The sequence below is a fragment of the Rhyacophila brunnea genome, unplaced genomic scaffold (genome assembly GCF_057557595.1).
Source record: "Rhyacophila brunnea isolate RB1 unplaced genomic scaffold, BYU_Rbru_1.0 scaffold_1, whole genome shotgun sequence".
Lineage (NCBI taxonomy): Eukaryota > Metazoa > Arthropoda > Insecta > Trichoptera > Rhyacophilidae > Rhyacophila > Rhyacophila brunnea.
This window is the reverse complement of record NW_028232751.1, coordinates 58,972,532-58,991,792: the sequence shown is the minus strand read 5'-3', so window position 1 is coordinate 58,991,792 and position 19,261 is coordinate 58,972,532. Positions and strand designations below refer to the sequence as shown.

At 31.3% G+C, this 19,261-nt stretch overlaps 1 protein-coding gene across 1 annotated transcript in view; it reads left to right on the top strand.

The window, feature by feature from the left end:
- Positions 1-1,861: 1,861 nt before the first annotated feature.
- LOC147080008 (discoidin domain-containing receptor 2-like) overlaps positions 1,862-19,261 on the top strand; it is a 180,338-nt gene continuing 162,938 nt past the window's right edge. Inside the window, exons 1-3 of the mRNA XM_085946206.1 lie at positions 1,862-1,890; positions 2,015-2,246; positions 3,158-3,305. Coding sequence (XP_085802332.1) covers positions 1,862-1,890; positions 2,015-2,246; positions 3,158-3,305 — 409 coding nt within the window. The remainder of the gene's footprint in view (positions 1,891-2,014; positions 2,247-3,157; positions 3,306-19,261) is intronic.

Here is a 19,261-nt window from a genome sequence, read left to right as displayed (position 1 = left end):
TTTGTGAAGTCCGTAGGTACCTACCAGCGTTAATTACAATAAACAACTTCTTTTGTAGTTTATGAATGCCATGCTCGTTTCGGGGATTTTTACGATGGTTTCCAAATTTTTTATTTTCGGCTTTTTGTGTAATGTGACATGCTCATTTAAAAATACCTATTCTCTGATATAACGAGTAACGCTTATAACAAGCAAATTCAGTCGGTCCCATCTTCCTCGTAATAACCAAGTTCGACTTTATGTTGTCTTGAAATTTAATTGTATTCATCAACATAAAATGTAGCTATACAGGTTGATTGTAATCAAGACGTACTTTTCTGACATTTCGTGAATACCTACAGTTCTAGGTATTAAATCTAATCGAGTACACATTTCTGTTAAACGTGACAAAAAAATACTTTTTCATACATTTTTATAAATTTCTATGCCTAAAATGTATGGAGAAGTTTTAAAATTTTGGTGGCGTATAACAGAAAGAGTATGACAGAGCCAGTGCCTGTCTCGCAATTATTTCAGTCTGGTGTTTTTTCTTTTCCTTCTGTTGTTTTTTTTTATCTCCATACTTTTATGTGCGCTATTTTTGCGTATTCAGACATATCACATACTTTTTTAATCTTTATTATATTATTATATTATAGTCAGGTTATTTTTTATATTTTTTAATGAAAATATTTTTGTTTTTCATACGAACAGACAAAATGATTTTTTTTATAATCTATGAAGAACTAAACACACACTGTAAACCCAACTTTATGCATGCCATTTCGTTACTTTTACATTCCACATATACGTTACCACCAATATAGTTTCGGAGTGGAAGTAACGGATTCTGTTTCAGAAGTGTTTGAAGCCAAAATTTAGCTTAGTTTTATTGTTAAACCTGCGATATGTTTTATTATATCTGTAGTATGAAAGATAAGCTCCATATGTGTAGTATGTGAAATAGAAATATGTGTTTTCTTACCTTATAAATCGTGGTAACAGTAGTGGAACTTCTTAAATGACCAACCCAGAAAGCAACCTGTTCCGATAGCGATACCGACACACACCAACAATTTAAAGTGTACATGGCGATCAGTGTTATACAAAAATGTTGCTACATTAAAAAAAAACATATTTATAGTGAAAATTTTTCGCCTTCATGCTAAAATCGTGGTAACGGAATGTGGAGTTCCACTTTTTCAAATATCCTGGGACACACTTTAAACGTGATTTTTTTTCAATATTGGTACAAATTTACGAAAAAACTATATATTTTCCAAAAATATATAATGTAAGCTGTTGAAAACACTACGAATTTAATTTTACACACTCAAAATTAATGACGAAATCAGACTTTGTTTATTTGAATTTATGGGTGGGACATGGTAAAAACGCACTACCTTTCGATCTAAATAATCAATTAAAAATATATACAGGTCAGATAGTTGTATTTAACTGATTGAATAGAGTAAATTAATAAATTTGCATGTTAAAAGTACATAACTTTCCAACATTTTATAATATAATAACTATGAAAAAATCAATCAAAGTCATGGGACATGCCAAAAACGCAATGTACAAACTTTGGCGAAAATGCCCATCTACACCACCTACGTAATTTTGATAATATATAAAGTTTTCGGAAATATTACCTAGCCCATGATCGCTCCATAGTTGGAACATAATATAGACACCACACGGTGCCTCCAAGAATCCATGTCTCTCATTAGCCTTCTTGAATATTCCCAGATCATGCCGGAATCCAGTAGTTTTGTCATATTATTATTATATACCATATGGATGTTATTTTACATCTAGCGTATGTACACTTTATCAGATAGTGGCTAATATAATAATAATACTAACCTACTGATTCATGATGGAGAGGGTGACTAACATTAATGTCTCGTAAAAACAAATATAATGTAATACAATTCCCACTGTGTGGAGGCCCATATTATGATTCAAGGATCGAACACTGTACAAACAATGCTAATAAAACTATTAATTAATTGGTATTTCTCCTCCACAGGTTACGTTATGAAAAATCCGGTGGTGCATGGTGTCCGCGGAGCATGGTATCTAAAGGGAATAAAGAATATCTGGAGATAAACCTGCACGTACTTCACTCAATCACAGCAATGCAAACCCAGGGAAGGTTTGGTGGAGGATCCGGCGTAGAGTTTGTACCAGAGTATTGGGTGGAATATTGGAGACCAGAGATCAACAAATGGGTGATGTGGAAGAATAGGACTGGACAAGAGGTCAGTGTACTGTAACGTTTAATTTAAAAAAACATCTACATATTTTAACTGTCATCAACGTAAGTTATATTTATGTTCCTGATTTTATGGACTCTATTATATGATTTATATTAACATCATACTCAAACATAATAATACAAATTTTAAGTAATTTATCATTGTTGTATCAGTGGAAGTTTTACATAAGAAATATAATTCCTTAAACAATACATTATGTTTTTACTCATAAATATCTACATATTGAACAAAATACTACGTGTGTGAGATTGTCATACGTGGGATCTGAAATATACACTTTACAGTTGAATTATTGTTTTACCACTGTCATAGTAATGCAGAATATTGCCTACTGATAAAAGTGCTGAAAATGTCATTACTTACATGATTTAATAATTGAAATTAGTAACTATAAAAATAATGATATTGTTACAGCTCATACATCCATGACAAAGAATCAAATAAAAATGTTGGCACCGCATGTATGCAATTATTAGTTTTCTTTGCGTTTTCGTTGCTTTCCCGAAGCGTAAATACCTATGTAAAATCATAAAGTTTTATAATATGATCAAAAGTAGATCTATCCATAATTAAACCCGAGGAGCGGTTGTTTAACAACACTATGTATATATTTTGAGTAGGCAAATTAACTATTGATCCTTACTGAGTCTTCAAAATTTATTGTTGAAATATTAAATTAATAAAACATAATATGTTTATTATATTGCGTTATAATATAATGCGTATATATGCGTCATATTATAATGCGTTGTCATAACTTAAAAATAAATAATTGAATTTCGGATAGTTCAATTTTAGATTTTATACAACTCACATATTATTTAATTATTTTATGTATAGAATTTGTAATATTTAAATAAATGTTTTGCTGATTTTATATTTTTTTCCAACAGTTGATTCCTGGTAATAACGACACATTTGGGATCATAGAAAACAAATTCGACCCCTTTATCCTGGCTCAAATGATACGAATCTATCCATACTGTGTCTACGATAGAATAATCTGCTTGCGGGTTGAGGTGATTGGTTGCCCCTGGAAATGTAAGTACTGAACAAATATTTAATTTGAAATATTATGCATCCATAGTCGGGTTGGAATCCGGGAATTTTCTTAGATTATTGATTAGTTGTAGAAAAAATCATCTTTTCGTAAAATAACGTAGTGTTATTTCGAAAAATTGGTATATAGTGAATAAAGAAAATATTTTAATAAACATTCATAAAAAAACATTTAGTATTTTTTGATATCTTTTAACATTCATAGATCTACATCCCACGGCCTACGGTTTCGGAAATATGTATACATAATGTATAGTTAATTAAGATATTTTCTATTTAGGTAGGTACTAGATTATATTTAATCAAAAAACTGACAATACCCACCTAAGATATACCAAAACTAAACCCATTTGTATTAAATGATGACAATAGGTATTTTTTTTCCTTAGGACAATGTATAAATAAGATGACTATTTTAAAAGAAAACTGTATAATAAATTTATATCAGGAACACTTGGAAAAAATATGTTAAAAAGTGTATTACAAAAAAGCTTTAAAGTTGTATCATTTACCTAAAGTGATTTGAAAAAATATTGGTACCTAGTCTTAAAAATAAGAATACGTACTGAACAGTCAATTACCTTGTAACGTAGGAAAATGAGAGGTTGGAGATGTGGGTAGGATTGTATGAAAGAATGGGATTTGGATGGGAATTATGAGGGAAAGGTAAGTGCGCCTGGGTATGAGGAGCGTGAATTTGTGATAGAGGATGGGATGGGACAGGAGTGCGGCAGAGCAATGAGACGCGGGATAGAGCCGTGAGATTCTTGACATTACCTCCAAAACCTCAGTTACCTGTCGGTATGCGTTACCCATTCGGTTACTGCTGTAATATAAAATATAATTGAAATGCAAGGATGAATAGATCGGTTTGAGCGCCACTCTACGAATTGCATAGACAATAATAAAGGTAATTAAATAAAACGCGGGTATTAAATTTTAACAGAGGTATAATTGATGTATAAATATAACTAGCAGGCGAGTGTGTAAATATAAAAGCGTATAATTAATTAATCGTTAACAAGCGCCTACCATAAAATAATTTAGTTAATTTATATCACAGATAAAATATGCTAAGTTCGGTGGACCGTAACGTAATGGATAAAAATAAATACCACGTTAAAAATGACCTCAGATCCTTTCGTCCTCGATTCCTTCCAAGGCGGAATCGAAGGGTGACCCTGCATTGTGTGTCGTCAAGGGTTTCAGGGCCATGGGCTTCCGTCGGTTTCTATAGCCTGAGAGGGACGTCCTTCGGCTGGCGGCCAGAAACCGAGAGCCATGATAATTGTTCGAGAGCCGGAGAAACGAGGAGTTGTTGATCGTTTGGACGTCAGAAACTGAGAGCGATGTGCTTCGGCCGGTGGCCAGGAACTATGAGCGATGTTATTCGTACGGACTCCAGAAACTGAGAGCGATGTTCTTCGTACGGACGCCAGAAACTGAGAGACTGATTCTTGCTTCTGTCTCAAGTTAAAAAGCTGTGCCCGCTTGGCGCCGGAAATAGTTCAACCGAACTTTGTTCAAACTATTCGACGCGCGCATGCGTCCTGAGATAGTCTTTTTGCGTCGTGTTGCCATCATAAAAAAGTGTGGTCATGTAAATAACATGACAACCTCCACGTTTTAAAGATTTTTTAGGTGTTTACCATATTATGCATATCGCATAGAATCAAACGTTTATGCGTTATATTCATAATTTAATTATATGTATAGGTACTTATAAAATCATGTGTATCTTAGATGTAATTAATTTGCTATTGTTTCGATATATTATTATTTAAAAAAACAGATTAACCTCTACTCAGACCTCACATGTATATTTTAGTATGCATATTGTAAAAATAACGAATTACTAAAAATATCGAGGTTTTATTTCAGAATTCAATCCAAATATTAAGTTATTGATTGTTTTGCTTTTGATTATATACGAGACGTATACAAATAATCTCATTTATATTCTTACACTACCAAAATTTGCGTAAATTAAAAGTTATTTACAATATCAGCAACATTTATCAAATGAAATTTGATTTAGTGTATGGTCAATAATAATTATTGTAATGTTACATAATATTGTGGCTTATTAATATTTTTATGTGGTAAATTAAATCTTCATTTATCATAAAACACACAACATTATTATTTAGTAGAACCTCGTAATATTCATGAAATATATTATAAAACAATTATTTAATTTCAGTAAATTACAATCGTTTGGAATAATATGGGGACATTATTTAACAGTGAAACTAGTGCCTTCAAAAATGTAAATAGAGTAATACGTTTTAGAAAACATCATAGGTGTGTAAATGAAAATAAGTTCTACATTTATTAGCAATTAAAGTTGAGTGACTGGCCGAAAAGACTGTTTATATGAATTTATTACAATAACTGTAGCAAACATTGCAATAAAAAGAAATGATAAAGACGTCGGCTTGCCAAAACTGTTACTCGATAGAAAATATAGCATTTCCGTCTTTTTATTGATGCAATAATAGTTTGTTTTCACGTTAAAATATTTTATTGCTATTAATTCACACAATATGTTCTTCTATGAAAGATCTTTGATTATCAATAACATAAAGAATAGTAACTAAGGCACTTAGAATTACAACAACATAATATTATACCAATATAATAAATAATTGTAGGTGTATTATCTAAAAATTCAAGCTTGAAATGTGCATAGACATACTACGCAGATTAAAAAACTCAATTTTAATGATATGGCGGCGAAATTATTAATTTTAACACAGTTATCGTTTTATTTGATTGATTTTCAGTTTTTTTGTATAATTTTCAATGTTATTAATGTATTTTTTGTTGAGTTTTTAAGTTATAACCAAACAAACAGACAGATAGACAGATATTAAATTTGTGTTAAATTTTATGATTAATAATTGCTAGCTTTAACCTCAATATATTTACAGTTAATGATAAATCGTTTTATTATAATAATTAAATATAATAATCATTTTTATAAAAAATATCAAAATTGTATATTGTCATATATTTTTTAATATTATTATTGAACACAATGAATACAAATTTAACTAAAATGTGTAGGTTATATGGAAATGATCTTATTGAATAATAGGGACATTAACTTTGATATAAAATACACAATGGCTGCGATGGCCGAGCGGCTTAAGTGTCGGCTTATAATGTCAAGGGTCCTAGATTCGATTCCTGGTTCTGGCAAATACACATATTGTTTTTCAATTATTGAGTTTGGAGTCAGAGTGTGGAGACAATAGATTCAGCAACTGCCTAGCATTTATTTATGGTAAAAAAACAAAAATCTGTTGATAAAAATTTACATTCTGTGGGGAGGCCCATATGATTATATATATAAGTATCGGATATGGTCAAAAGAAAAATAATAATTCACGATAAATTATAATTTAACAAATAATTATAACGTTTAAAGTACCTTTTTAAAAAATACACATATGTCTAGTTGTCTAGAAAGTTTAATAAAATATAAATATCGATGGTAGATATAGATACAAGAAGATTTTGAGTGATAAATAGTTACAAATAACATCGGTTGGAAATAAAAATCCATGTACTCTAAATTGAACATCTACACATTAATGTTAATAATGGTGATTATTTTTTACATAATTTACGAATAAAATTATATTATTGATCTGAGGGTGTGGAAGAATATGGGATAAACTTAAACACGTGTCAAGAATACGCTTATTCTTCGTTCTGACAACAGCTTTTTATATATGCAATGACGCTCATTCAATATTAGTGTATTTGAAGATTGCAACATACATTATTGCACGTCTATAATATGTGGTTATTTTTTTAGAACAATCACACATTCAAAACACTGCGTCAAAATGTAGTGTATTGGGGATAGCCCATCATAATTCTATTTATTAATCTGTTCTGTGGGTGTGGCAAATGTAATTTTTACCTTAATTCTATATGATTACATACGACTAGGGAATCCAATCCCAAGCCAAAATTTTGATCCTAGGATTTCGGGAATAAAATTTTATTTTTCGATAATTTTAGATACTAAATATTTTTTTTAAACAAATGGCATTGATAAAATCGATGAAAAATGTCGAGTATAATTTATACTATTTAAGACATTTAATGACTGTTAATATTGTGTACGTTCAATCTTGGAAATACATGGGTTCAATGGAGTAAATAATATTGTAATATGGAAAATAATGTGAAAGTGAAACTTTTTTTTTGTTTATTTAAGAAAATATAACATTCATAAAATTCGGCGTAGAAACAGGAGCCTGCCTGCACGTCCGTAGCACTGGCGGTTAGACGCCGTTCGCGTACCAGAACGTCAGTGGCGTCTAGCTGGATGAACGAATTTATTATTTTTCTGAATGACAAAAAAAAATGTTATTTATTATCCGTGAGCATTCGGCGATTCCCCCTGTGACATGTGCAGGTATATACCCTTCACTATCATAATTTTGTACACATATAGGTACCAATTGATTGTGATCGATATAAAAATCAATCCCGAAGGTTTCGGGATTATGTTTACTAATTCCAACATTTATAGGTATTGAAAACTGTCCAGGATCCCAAGATTAGATTCCCTACATACGACTCTAATATAATCAAAAAGTAAAAAAAAATGTATTTTAAAGTTTTAATAAAATCTTCACATCATAAATTGAATAATATTTTGCACTGGTCCAATGTGTGTTGCATTCGTTGCAGCGATAACAACAAACTGCCAAGAGTCCGAAAAGTAGGGAGAATAAATTCCATTGCCCTGTCTCTTTCTTGCCGCAAAACTCTCAACACGTTATTGTAAAAGTTTGGTCGGTTTGCGGCAGGGGCGCTTCGGCCCCGGCGGCCGACATTCGACGCCGATGCAAAGCGTCTGATAAACATCTACCAAATAAAACCTTATTTGAATGTAAATTTCGAGAATCTAACTACCCGATTGGCACATCTACGCTATACCTTTTTAAATGTAAAAAAACCACTATAAAATCTAGAAAGGTTTTAATGTCTTTAATGAAGAACATAGTAAAGTGGACACAGTAGACGATATTTTACATTATTTATACCCAAGTAGATAAGTACAATGTTATTATAACATTGTACTTATCTACAACTACTCTTGGTATAATACCAAAATTTTTCTGATATTTTTTTGTGAATTCATTTTTCGTTTCATATTATATTTTCAGTGGCGAAGGGTGGCGTTAGGCTCCCAGCTATTCATAATATTTGTTGTCATTGAACTAAGACTTCAATGTGCACATGGTATTGGTTAGTTTTTAAAAATCAATTAAACCTTGCCTAAGGCAAACCATAATAGTTTAGGTATGCTATGAGCGATCCAACAAAAATAGTGCTCACTTTTTCAGTAATACTCATTTGTTTTCGTTGAATTAAGAATACATGTTACCGTTAGTGTGGGTTAGTTTTTTTTTGTAAATTCAATATGCCCTGCCTAAACCAAACCACAACAAATAAAAAATGCCCTTTTGTCTATAAAGTATCTAAAACTATGTATGATTTAATGGCATAATTTTTGATTTTTTATAGATAGACTACTATTTTTGACTATTATAAATCATTATGGTTTGGTAACGCAGGGTTTAATTTTTTTTAAACTAACTATTTAATACTATCTGCACATTATAATATTAGTTCAATGAAAACAAATACATATGACTAACAAAGTTAACTTTAAAAGTACGCTTTTTAAGTCAGATCTTAACAGCCTACCTCCACCCTTCGCCAGTGATATCTGTAGTCAGACACTTTCGAGTACAATATTGTTTCGGTAACACATTGTAGAGAGTGCGCATTGTTCCTAAACTAATATTATCAGTGATCAGACAAATAAGTGGCCGACAGCTCTAGAAGATGGATATTACAGTCGTTTGTCTGGATTTTCATTTCAAAGAACCGTGGTTGCCGGATGCGCTTCGGTATTTGTTTCGTTATGCAATTTCGCATCGCTTCCGGTGTGTCCTTTGCTCGCTAATATTTGAAGCACCGATTTTAAACTATCGATACAACCACGCCATAATATGATTAAAATCTAACAAAATTACGTTCATCTAAAATATGAATATTACATAATATCGAATGACCTAGTAATTTTCAAAAACTCACCAAAAAAATTATATAATATATACATATTATATATAATAATAATATATATTATATTTTACTTAAGATTTACATATTCGATTGGCAAAAATGAGCGTTTTATTTTAATTTAATAATATAATACTATATAAAAAAAACTGAAGTTAATACCAATAATTAATTTGTATTTGAAAAATAAAAATGTCGATTGCAAAATGATAATCGTACATTGCATACCATCGGTTTGGGTAAGCCCGATATAAAATCTCATTAGCTGAAAACCACTCGATACTAATCACTCGTAGTTCATTATTGCTGCATACCATTTAATACCAATAAGCCGACTAATGGATGGCTACGAATGTGTTACGAACTATCAATCAGAAAATGTGTATACATCAAATCTGTGTGCATTTAGCTAAAGGTCTATCCTATACGGTAAATCAATGGTCGAATGCTGCCATTACTAAATTCTGAATATAATGGTTTTTTTTTAAATATACGCTTTTGGCGGTCACATTGTAAATGGACGAGTCCGCTGTGTAGGATGTCCAGGAAGAGAGATGGAGAGTCGTCAGGAAGAAAGTTGAGAATTCGATATTTGGTGGTTGCTCGGATGGAGAAGCGAGCTTTTATTGCAGCAGTAAATAGTCAGTACAAGAGTATGTTACAAATTACGAGAGGGTTGGAGGGGACAATTTTTGACTTGCTCCGCTCCGGGAACTAAAATATTTGCTGCAGCTCCGCTCCGGGCTTAATTAATAGTTATTATAATACAATAATAATGTATGCAAATGTTAAAAAATAACAAATACCTAAGTAAGTAAAATCAGTTTTGAACTTAAGTTATTATTCGCCCTTATCATTATTAATTCTATTAAACAAAATTGCCGACTGCAAATTTCTTTCATTATCTGCCACTTCTGTAAAAAAAGTGTGGTTTTTATCACTCGGCCGTATTTCAAATAATTTCAGTGTTGCAAAGTGTCAAATGTAATAATTATTTTCATTGCATTTTAGGACGAAAATTGAATAATAAAAAAACATCCGGAGTAGTGGAGCATTACAATAATTTTCGGTGCTCCGGGTAAAAACCGAGCTCCGCTCTCAACGCTCTGCAAATTACAATACTCTCTATAATTAATTTACAAAAATTGAAATAATAACAATTTTTACATAGGTTTACAATTTTCTTAGTTCTTTCATTCGATCAATAATTCATAATATTAAAATAATTTAAGAATTTGATGTTCAATTACCAATATAAAGTCTCCCATTCTCTTCTTGATTTTAAGGGAGTAATTGAGTTTTAAACTCCTTGAATGAAAATAATTAGATAGTAGTTGACCAAATACTACACGTATTAATGATATAAGTAGTAGATTTATTTTATTTTACTATTTAATAGCTATACAATGCGATATAAAAGGTGTACAGTTTTGATATTGATAATGATTCAAAGATATTGTTTTATATCTGGACACTTATTATTACGTTAATAACTGTAAACAAATATTATTATTTCTCTTTTATCCTAACCTCCATCGGGAACACAAGTCTGTCCAAAATGAAACAATATTTCATTTTGATATTCAATCAAATTAAAATAATATTTAATATCGGATATTCTAGGAATCAAATAAATAAATATCTCTACTGCGGTGGCGAAGGGTGTAGGTAGGCTGTTAATATCCGACATAAATAATGCACATTAAACTTTGTCAGTCATTCGTATTTGTTTTTATTGAACTAATAGTACACTTTACAAATGATGTTGGTTAGTTTTTTAAAAATAATTAAACCTTGTCTAAACCAAAACATAATAGTTTTGGTATGTGATGGGCGATTCGACAAAATTGCGCACACTTTTTCATTCATACTTATTTGTTTTCGTTGGATTAATAACACATATTACACATATTATTGTTGGTTCATTTTTTTAAATTCATTATGCCCTGTCTAAAGCATTCTATAATAGATACAAATATTATTATATCTATTAATTATTCAAAGTTATGTATGATTTAATTGCATAACTATAGATATTTTACAGACGAGTATTTTTTGACTATTATAAATAATATGGTTTGGTTTCGTAGTGTTTAATTGAATTTAAAAAAAACAAACGAACACCATCTGTATATTGTAGTTGTACCTATTTCAATGAAAATAAAATACGTATGACTCACAAAGCTTATTGTGGAATATTTATGTCAGATTTAAACAGCCTACCTTCACTCTTTGCCACTGATCTCTAGTGCCAACGATCTAAAATAAGAAAAACTGTAAAACTAAACAATGAATATTTCCCAAATCAAAATGTTCCATACTTTCATTAAGTACTATGTTTTCATATCCTTTTCCATATTACTGAAGATAAGGATTACTGATATTAAAAACACTCTTCGTCCATCTTGTTGCTATAGCTATTGATTCAGTCACTTAGTGTCGCTCCATCTGGAAGGCGCACGCCCTTTCATCCTGTTACCTTCGACGCCATCAGAAATCACTTATTCCATACAGTTTTATTAACTCATTCGCTGCTGACTATATAATGATTTTTTAATTAGCACCTTTAAAATGCACGTTAATTACATCGATCGGCCGCTGGTCAATACGCGCATGTGCGTCTTCTGCGTTCAAAGTATTAATATTGATTTTAAGCACACATTTAAAATAACAGAATAAATTTATTAAATCCATATTTCTAAATCAACTTGACAAGTGGACATTTAAAGATTAATTCATTTCGGGCATTTTACTAATACAGTATCTAACTTAACTAGACACTGATTTTACAACTTTTTTTTTTTACATCTGCCTCAATTTTTTTTAAGTAATATAAAAATATACTAAGCTATTACATATTATGTACCTATAGGTGTCTTCTTAATGTGATTATCAAAATTATTTTTTTTTCAGGATAATAATATAAAGATATTTTAAATGACGGGTCTATTAACTTTTCGCTCGGAAGAGTTTCCTTAGCAAGTATTTTCCCAGAAGGTTTATACGTAAACTGTTTGATGTATATTCTTATATTTTCAAAACATTTAATATCATACCAAGAACTTGTCTGAAAAATGCATGTTTATAATCACTTTGGTTTCTAAGAAACAGCGCTATATTTTTAATATTCTCTGCGACATATTAAAATAAGTTAAACGACAGTTTAATTTAAAGAGAATTTCATATACAGTGGACTACCGTTCTCACATAAATCGTTTTCCGCACGGATCGTGCCATACACCCATAAGAACAATGTTAAATAATCTCGCATTAACCGTTCCCCAATTTATCGTTTTCCTCGATCTCTCGTCTAAATATTATGGTCCGGTCACAAATATTATCCCGATTGGCCGTTTTTGTTGAATATTTTTCATTTCGTGTTCGTAGAATTGTTTATGATACATACTGACCTTTCAGTCACATCGCTTTGTTTGCACAGGTTGGTCGGCGCTCAGGCTTGCATTTTTTATAAATCACAACTAAAATGCCCCCCATGAAGAAAACTAGAACTTTAACTGAGAAACTGAAAATAATTCAAGACGTCAAATAGAAATCCAGGAGAAAAACGAGTTTTTTTTATAATTATATCCCGCATTTATCGTTTTTTAAGGTTAAATATTATCCTGACAATTTGTAAAACAGATATTATAATACTGAAATGTTTTCCAGCATTTTTTATCTCAATCAACATAAACGTAAATAAGTAGTGTTTACTTGTATCCATCCACATCAAGAAAGGCAAAGTGTCTAGGTTCAGGACATACGCGAGAACGTTTAGGTGATAAGGTTGCAAGTTGGTACGCTTTTGAAGTTGCGACAGCAGTGATGGACGGAGAGATAAAAAACTACACGAAAATACAATAGATCAGGGTTGGTGAACCTTTTTATTTACGCGTGTCAAAATTTCTCAAATATTATTTTTCGACTGTCTGACGTGCCGAGCAGTTTAATTGAAAAAAAAAGGTTTTTACGAATCCTATTAAAAAAATAATGATTTTCTAGATATCACTCATAGAATATAGCTTACATATTATAACTTTATCACTTTTTTCAATTACACCATACATTTCGGTCCACCAATTTTGAAACTGTCTCCTATAATTACCACTAACTCTAAGTTTTTGTTTCTTATTTTTGGAACAAGCATTTTTGTAAGTTTTTGTTACTGTAATATTTAGTTTGGTTCTTTACACATAAATTGACACATAATTGTTTGGATCAGATGAGGCATTCTCACTGTACAGTGGTCTAAAGCATTGTAAATCTATCAAAATCAAAAATTCGTGGAGCGGCTTCCCCCGCCTCCTGATTAGGTTAGTGTGATAATATTATATGTGATGCATAAAGCCTAACAACCAACCTATGCACTTGTATATTTACATTATACATAGATGCTTATTCGTAAAGAGTATTTGCCTGGTATTTTTTTATACAATGAGATCTGTCATTTATTATTATACGTATTTTTTTCCTTTTAAAATAAAACATTTGTTTACCACATGTGGTACGCGTACCAAAGGTTTGTCACCACTGCAATATATCTTAAGTATACAACATTTTTGTTTCGCTGAGTCACATTTAAAACGATGAGGGTTTTCTCATAGTTCGAATATAGAAAATTGTACATAGATTTTCCATCAACATCGTTGATGATATTCAAATTATCGTAATAATTACTCATAACAATATATTGAAGTTGATCCAGTGTTAGATGAAGGCCTCTCTTAGCGTATTTCACTCTAGTCTATAGCTTTTTTACTGCCCCGTCCGTTTGTCAAACTTGGTGAATTCTTGGCTTTAGAGTAGTCCTATTAACCCTTGGATACTACTGTATGTAACTAAATTTCACTGCAATTTTACTTGGGGGTCTATACGTACCTAGTATAGGTATCGCACTATATTTTCTTGATTATACATTATACTATTTTGTAGTATATCCGCGTTCTTCCCAAAATGTATCTTTCCATGGCGTGTTTCGATAGTTACAGTTATTGGATTAACTATGTTTTATTTTAATTTATACGTGGCCATTGGTTAATATTTTACACTTTAAGCATAATGGGAGATTAATTTTATAGTGATCAAATGGAGTTTTGTTCGGCGAACAATCTCATCGTATATACTTTGTTAATAGGCATCTATTACCAGATATAGACGTAGTTATTGAAGAATGTAGTGTCGTCTGCGAAGTGCAGATAACTCCGCCGTCAATAAGGATTCCTCTATTATCCAGGTCATATCGCCTGAAAAGATCTTATAAGATCAGATAAGAAAGAAGAAAGAATAGCGGTGAGTGGTGTGGGTAAAATCGTGTCGCTCTGCCAGACTCTTTTAATAATCGGAAAAATGTTATGAGAATCATTCTCATTTTAGACTTATTATGTATTAATATTAAAAATAAATATATATAATAATATAAAAATAGATACATGCTTTATCAGATGTATCATAATACGATTCTTCACTTGTCCCAGTGCTGTTGATGACGATGTAATATTGCGCAGCAGAGCAGTTAAGCTTGATTTTCGGCGTTAATACATTATTTTTTTTAAATATACTATGATATTTCAGGGGTGTATTTTCAAAGTGAACTTATTCCAGTTCAACATATTTTTGGAAAACGCCAAAAAACTGCTATGGTATTGAATTATTACATTCATTATGTTTTTGGTTTTGGAATAAGTTATATTTGTATCTAAATCCAATTTTGATTCTTATGGTTTCTTCTATACAAAAAAAACTTTTAATACTCACTTACAATCAAAATTTTATCTTTTAAATTTTGGCATTCATAACTTATTTTCGTCAAGTAGTGGAATAAGTTCACTTTGAAAATACATCTCTCATTTGCTTAAACAAGTTTTTGCATTCAAGAATACTTTTGACATACGTACTATTATTATTTACATTTTATATACACAAAATTGTATATGAACAACTTTTACATAGTAATAATACACGTTACAGTTTTCATTTACAATGTGAAGGTATTGTTATATTAGAAAAGTAGATTTTGATTATGTGTCATCATTTTTACAAAAAGCATTTGAAAACAATTTTAAATTATTATGTAGCACGAACGACGAAATGAATTTCATAATAAATCACACGTAGGTAGCGTTAATTCAACTATTTATGGTAGACAAACCCGGGCAAAATGCGCTATTGTATTTTGTCTTGGGATAATGTAATTATATATAGCTAAGCTGCAGTAGTCTGAATAAGTCAGCTTTGAAACGTTACTGCCTTTTATCACGGTTTATGTTTCTTGTCGCGTTCCCCTCTCATAATATATACACAGTATAAGAACCAGTGTATTTATAACTATATTATGTATGCAATATTATAATATTCATGATCGGGCTTAAAATAAATAAAGACACAGCTGATTGGTAAATTTGGAACGCATTAATTATTTGCATGTAAAATGTTATTATATTTTTATTAAGTAATAAAAGGAAATAAGTCCTACTTATGTACGTGGTAAATAAGTTACTTTGTTATGAATAACTTAAAATTTACTTCACTTGATGTCAATATTAAGATAAGAAAATTGAAAGACATAATTAAAACCTGATAACTATGAATGGAATTCTTATATTACTAACAAAATAATTATTTATAACACATTATGGAACAATTTTTTGCTTGATTAAAACACAATATAACTACATTTTTTACAAAAAACTCTAGATAAACCCTTGCAATTCATCATTTGATAACGGTTTTGTTTTTTATTCAAGTTTTGCCAATGGCCAGTTCCATCAGTCCGCACATCTTTTGAGGGACCACAATTTAGTCTTCCTTTTTTTGGTAAATGTAATATGTCTTGACTTATTCCGTTACTTGCTCCTTCCTACTCATGAATAATTGTTTTGAATCCCCAGTTTACACAATGTAGCATGTACGCCGGCTCGAAAACTGCGGTACTGTCATAGGTTTATCTTATACTTTCTTCCTATTTACACATAACATTAAAGCTTCATCGGAATTTTGAAGAACATTTGATTTAACATAATATCATGAAAAGCCCTAATTTTATGTAATCTATCGTGGTGAGGGTCAGTTCTGGAAAGAAGCTTTGCGTTATGGTTGAAGTGCAGAAACTGCCAAATCTTTTCAAATTTATTTATTGTCATTGTCGATTTTATTTACCAAATGGATATACATCTGGCCCATAAGAAAAAGTGCCAGGAAAACAAAAGACAGACATGAAAATAATTATACTCAGGGCTTTTTTTAAAAAAAAAAAAAAAAGGTGCCGGAACTCACTTCATGTCAAGCTTTTTACTAAATAAAATTATATTCAAATGTCACTTAAATGAAATTTAAAGGAGCTATGCCACGAAGCGAACAAAAAAAGGTTGATTTTTACGATAATTTTTTATTTTAGTCAAAACAAAGCTACAGAAACAATAAAACACATACATTATATTTGAAATATTCTGTACAAATAAGACTAAATAAGACTAAATTTAAAATATAATGGTAAATACATATGTAATGTATTTATTTATGAACTTGAATAAAAGTTTAGAGTGATTTCCAAAGTTTTTTCCAATTCTCGTCTGATACATCATCTCGATTCCTTTTCTTAGTGTTAGAGTCTAAGGCCGAATGTCTTCTTTTAAGTAACCACCTATCAATATATTTTGAAGGATCGAAAAGTGTCAAGGGTGGTCCCACGAGTTTGATGAACAAGAGTGCCGAAACTGTTTTAGTGTTTAACGAAACTCTTGTTGGGGTAATAATAAGATTCATTTGCTAAAACCCCCGTTCACATTCACTTGAAGAAATGGGAATAGAATTCAGAGCATATACCAAACGCAAGAGTTTTTCAGAATATGTCTTTTCGAGAATGTATTCGCGAAATCCACGAATCATTTCTCGTTCATCTAGTTGTAGCCTGATCTAAATGTTTCTAATTTCCATCTCTCCAAATGTCAACCGATTATCAATGTCTTCAGGCCAATATTTTTGGTCAAGTACGCGAGTCCAAAGTAAAGGGTGTTTTTTTAGAGGTATAGAACTTTGAAATGGAATAAAACAAAGATGCCTTTTTATATTGACATGAAATTTACTTTATTCGAAAGGTGCTCTTCTGGCATTATAATTTAAATATGACTTCTGGCATATGACCGTCACGGCTGGCTCGAACGTAGTCTAATCTGGAGGTCCAATTTTCGATGACTTTTCCAACATTTGTGGCCGTATATCGGCAATAACGCGGCGAATGTTGTCCTCCAAGTGGTCAATCGTTTCGGACTTATCGGAGTAGACTAGCGATTTCACATATCTCCACAGAAAATAGTCAAGCGGCGTTAAATCTCACGATCTTGGAGGCCAATTCACGGGTACGAAACGTGAAACTATGCGGTTACCAAACGTTTCCTTCAATAAATCAATTGTGGCACGAGCTGTGTGACATGTTGCGCCGTCTTGTTGAAACCACAGCTCCTGCACATCATGGTTGTTCAATTGATGAACGAAAAAGTCAGTAATCATGGCTCTATAGCGGTCACCATTGACTGTAACGTTCTGGCCAGCATCGTTTTTAAAGAAGTACGGACCAATTATTCCACCAGCCCATAAAGCACACCAAACAGTAAATTTTTCTGGATGTAACGGTGTCTCCACATACACTTGAGGATTATCATCAATCCAAATACGGCAGTTTTGTTTATTGACGTATCCATTCAACCAAAAGTGAGCTTCATCGCTAAACAAAATTTGCTTATGAAAATCGGGATCAACGGCAATCTTGTTTTAAAATAAATTTTCACAATTTGGAAGCGTTGTTCAGGCGTCAGTCTATTCATGTTGAAATGCCAAACCAAACTAAACATAAAACTCTTAACAGCTGACAAAATGGCCGCCAATTAAAAAAGTTCTGCCAGCTTAAAGTTCTATACCTCTTAAAAAAACACCTTTACAAACTCAACATCTTTATTATCTAGCAGCCTTTTTTCAATTGACGTTTTCAACGTGGAATAAAATATTTTCGGATCAATAGGAGGATCATTTTTAGAAACTTTTTCGTGAAGTAAAACTCCACAAAAATACAGATTGCTTATAACAGCTGCAGCACATTTATAATAGGGTCCAAAATTTTGTTTTTTTTCTTCAAAAACTTGAACGAGTTCATTTATTTTTCGATTTGCAATGTAAAGGTTCACATTGCGATTTTGTAGGTCCAAACTAAGTTCCGACAATTCTTGGAGAGCGTCGCACATCAATGCTAGATCCAATAAAAATGCTGTTGATGTTATTTTGTTCTTTAAGCCACTGTTAGTACACTTGTCATTTTTATCTCTTGTAGGGTCATTCATCGCTTCTTCAAAATGACGCACAAGGGATTCATAATTATTCCACACAGCCGAAACTGAACGAAAACTAGATGCCACCCATCGGGTACTTAAAACTCTTCCGATTTTCAGTACCTCAACGCCTAGTGATTCTGCACATAAATGCAACTCTATATTATTTTTCGGCGACGCGTGGTATAAAACATAAAGTTTATCAATAAATGATTTGAATCTATTGATCCCTGAAATTTTCTTTACAACATCACTTACTGATAATTCTAATCTGTGATTAGTACAATGCCAAACTATAATTGAAGGAAATTTTTCTGTCAGCAATTGTCAAATGTCAGCAAAAACACGCGCGTTAACATAATTTTACTCCGTATTTTAATTATAGTTTGTCAATTTATGGCTACGGCCGTACGTAGTAGCTTAACCACTAGGGAATGACAAAAAAAATGGCGTATTTCAAACAAACACTACCTTATTCTTAGGTCAATAATTATTATAAAACAATCA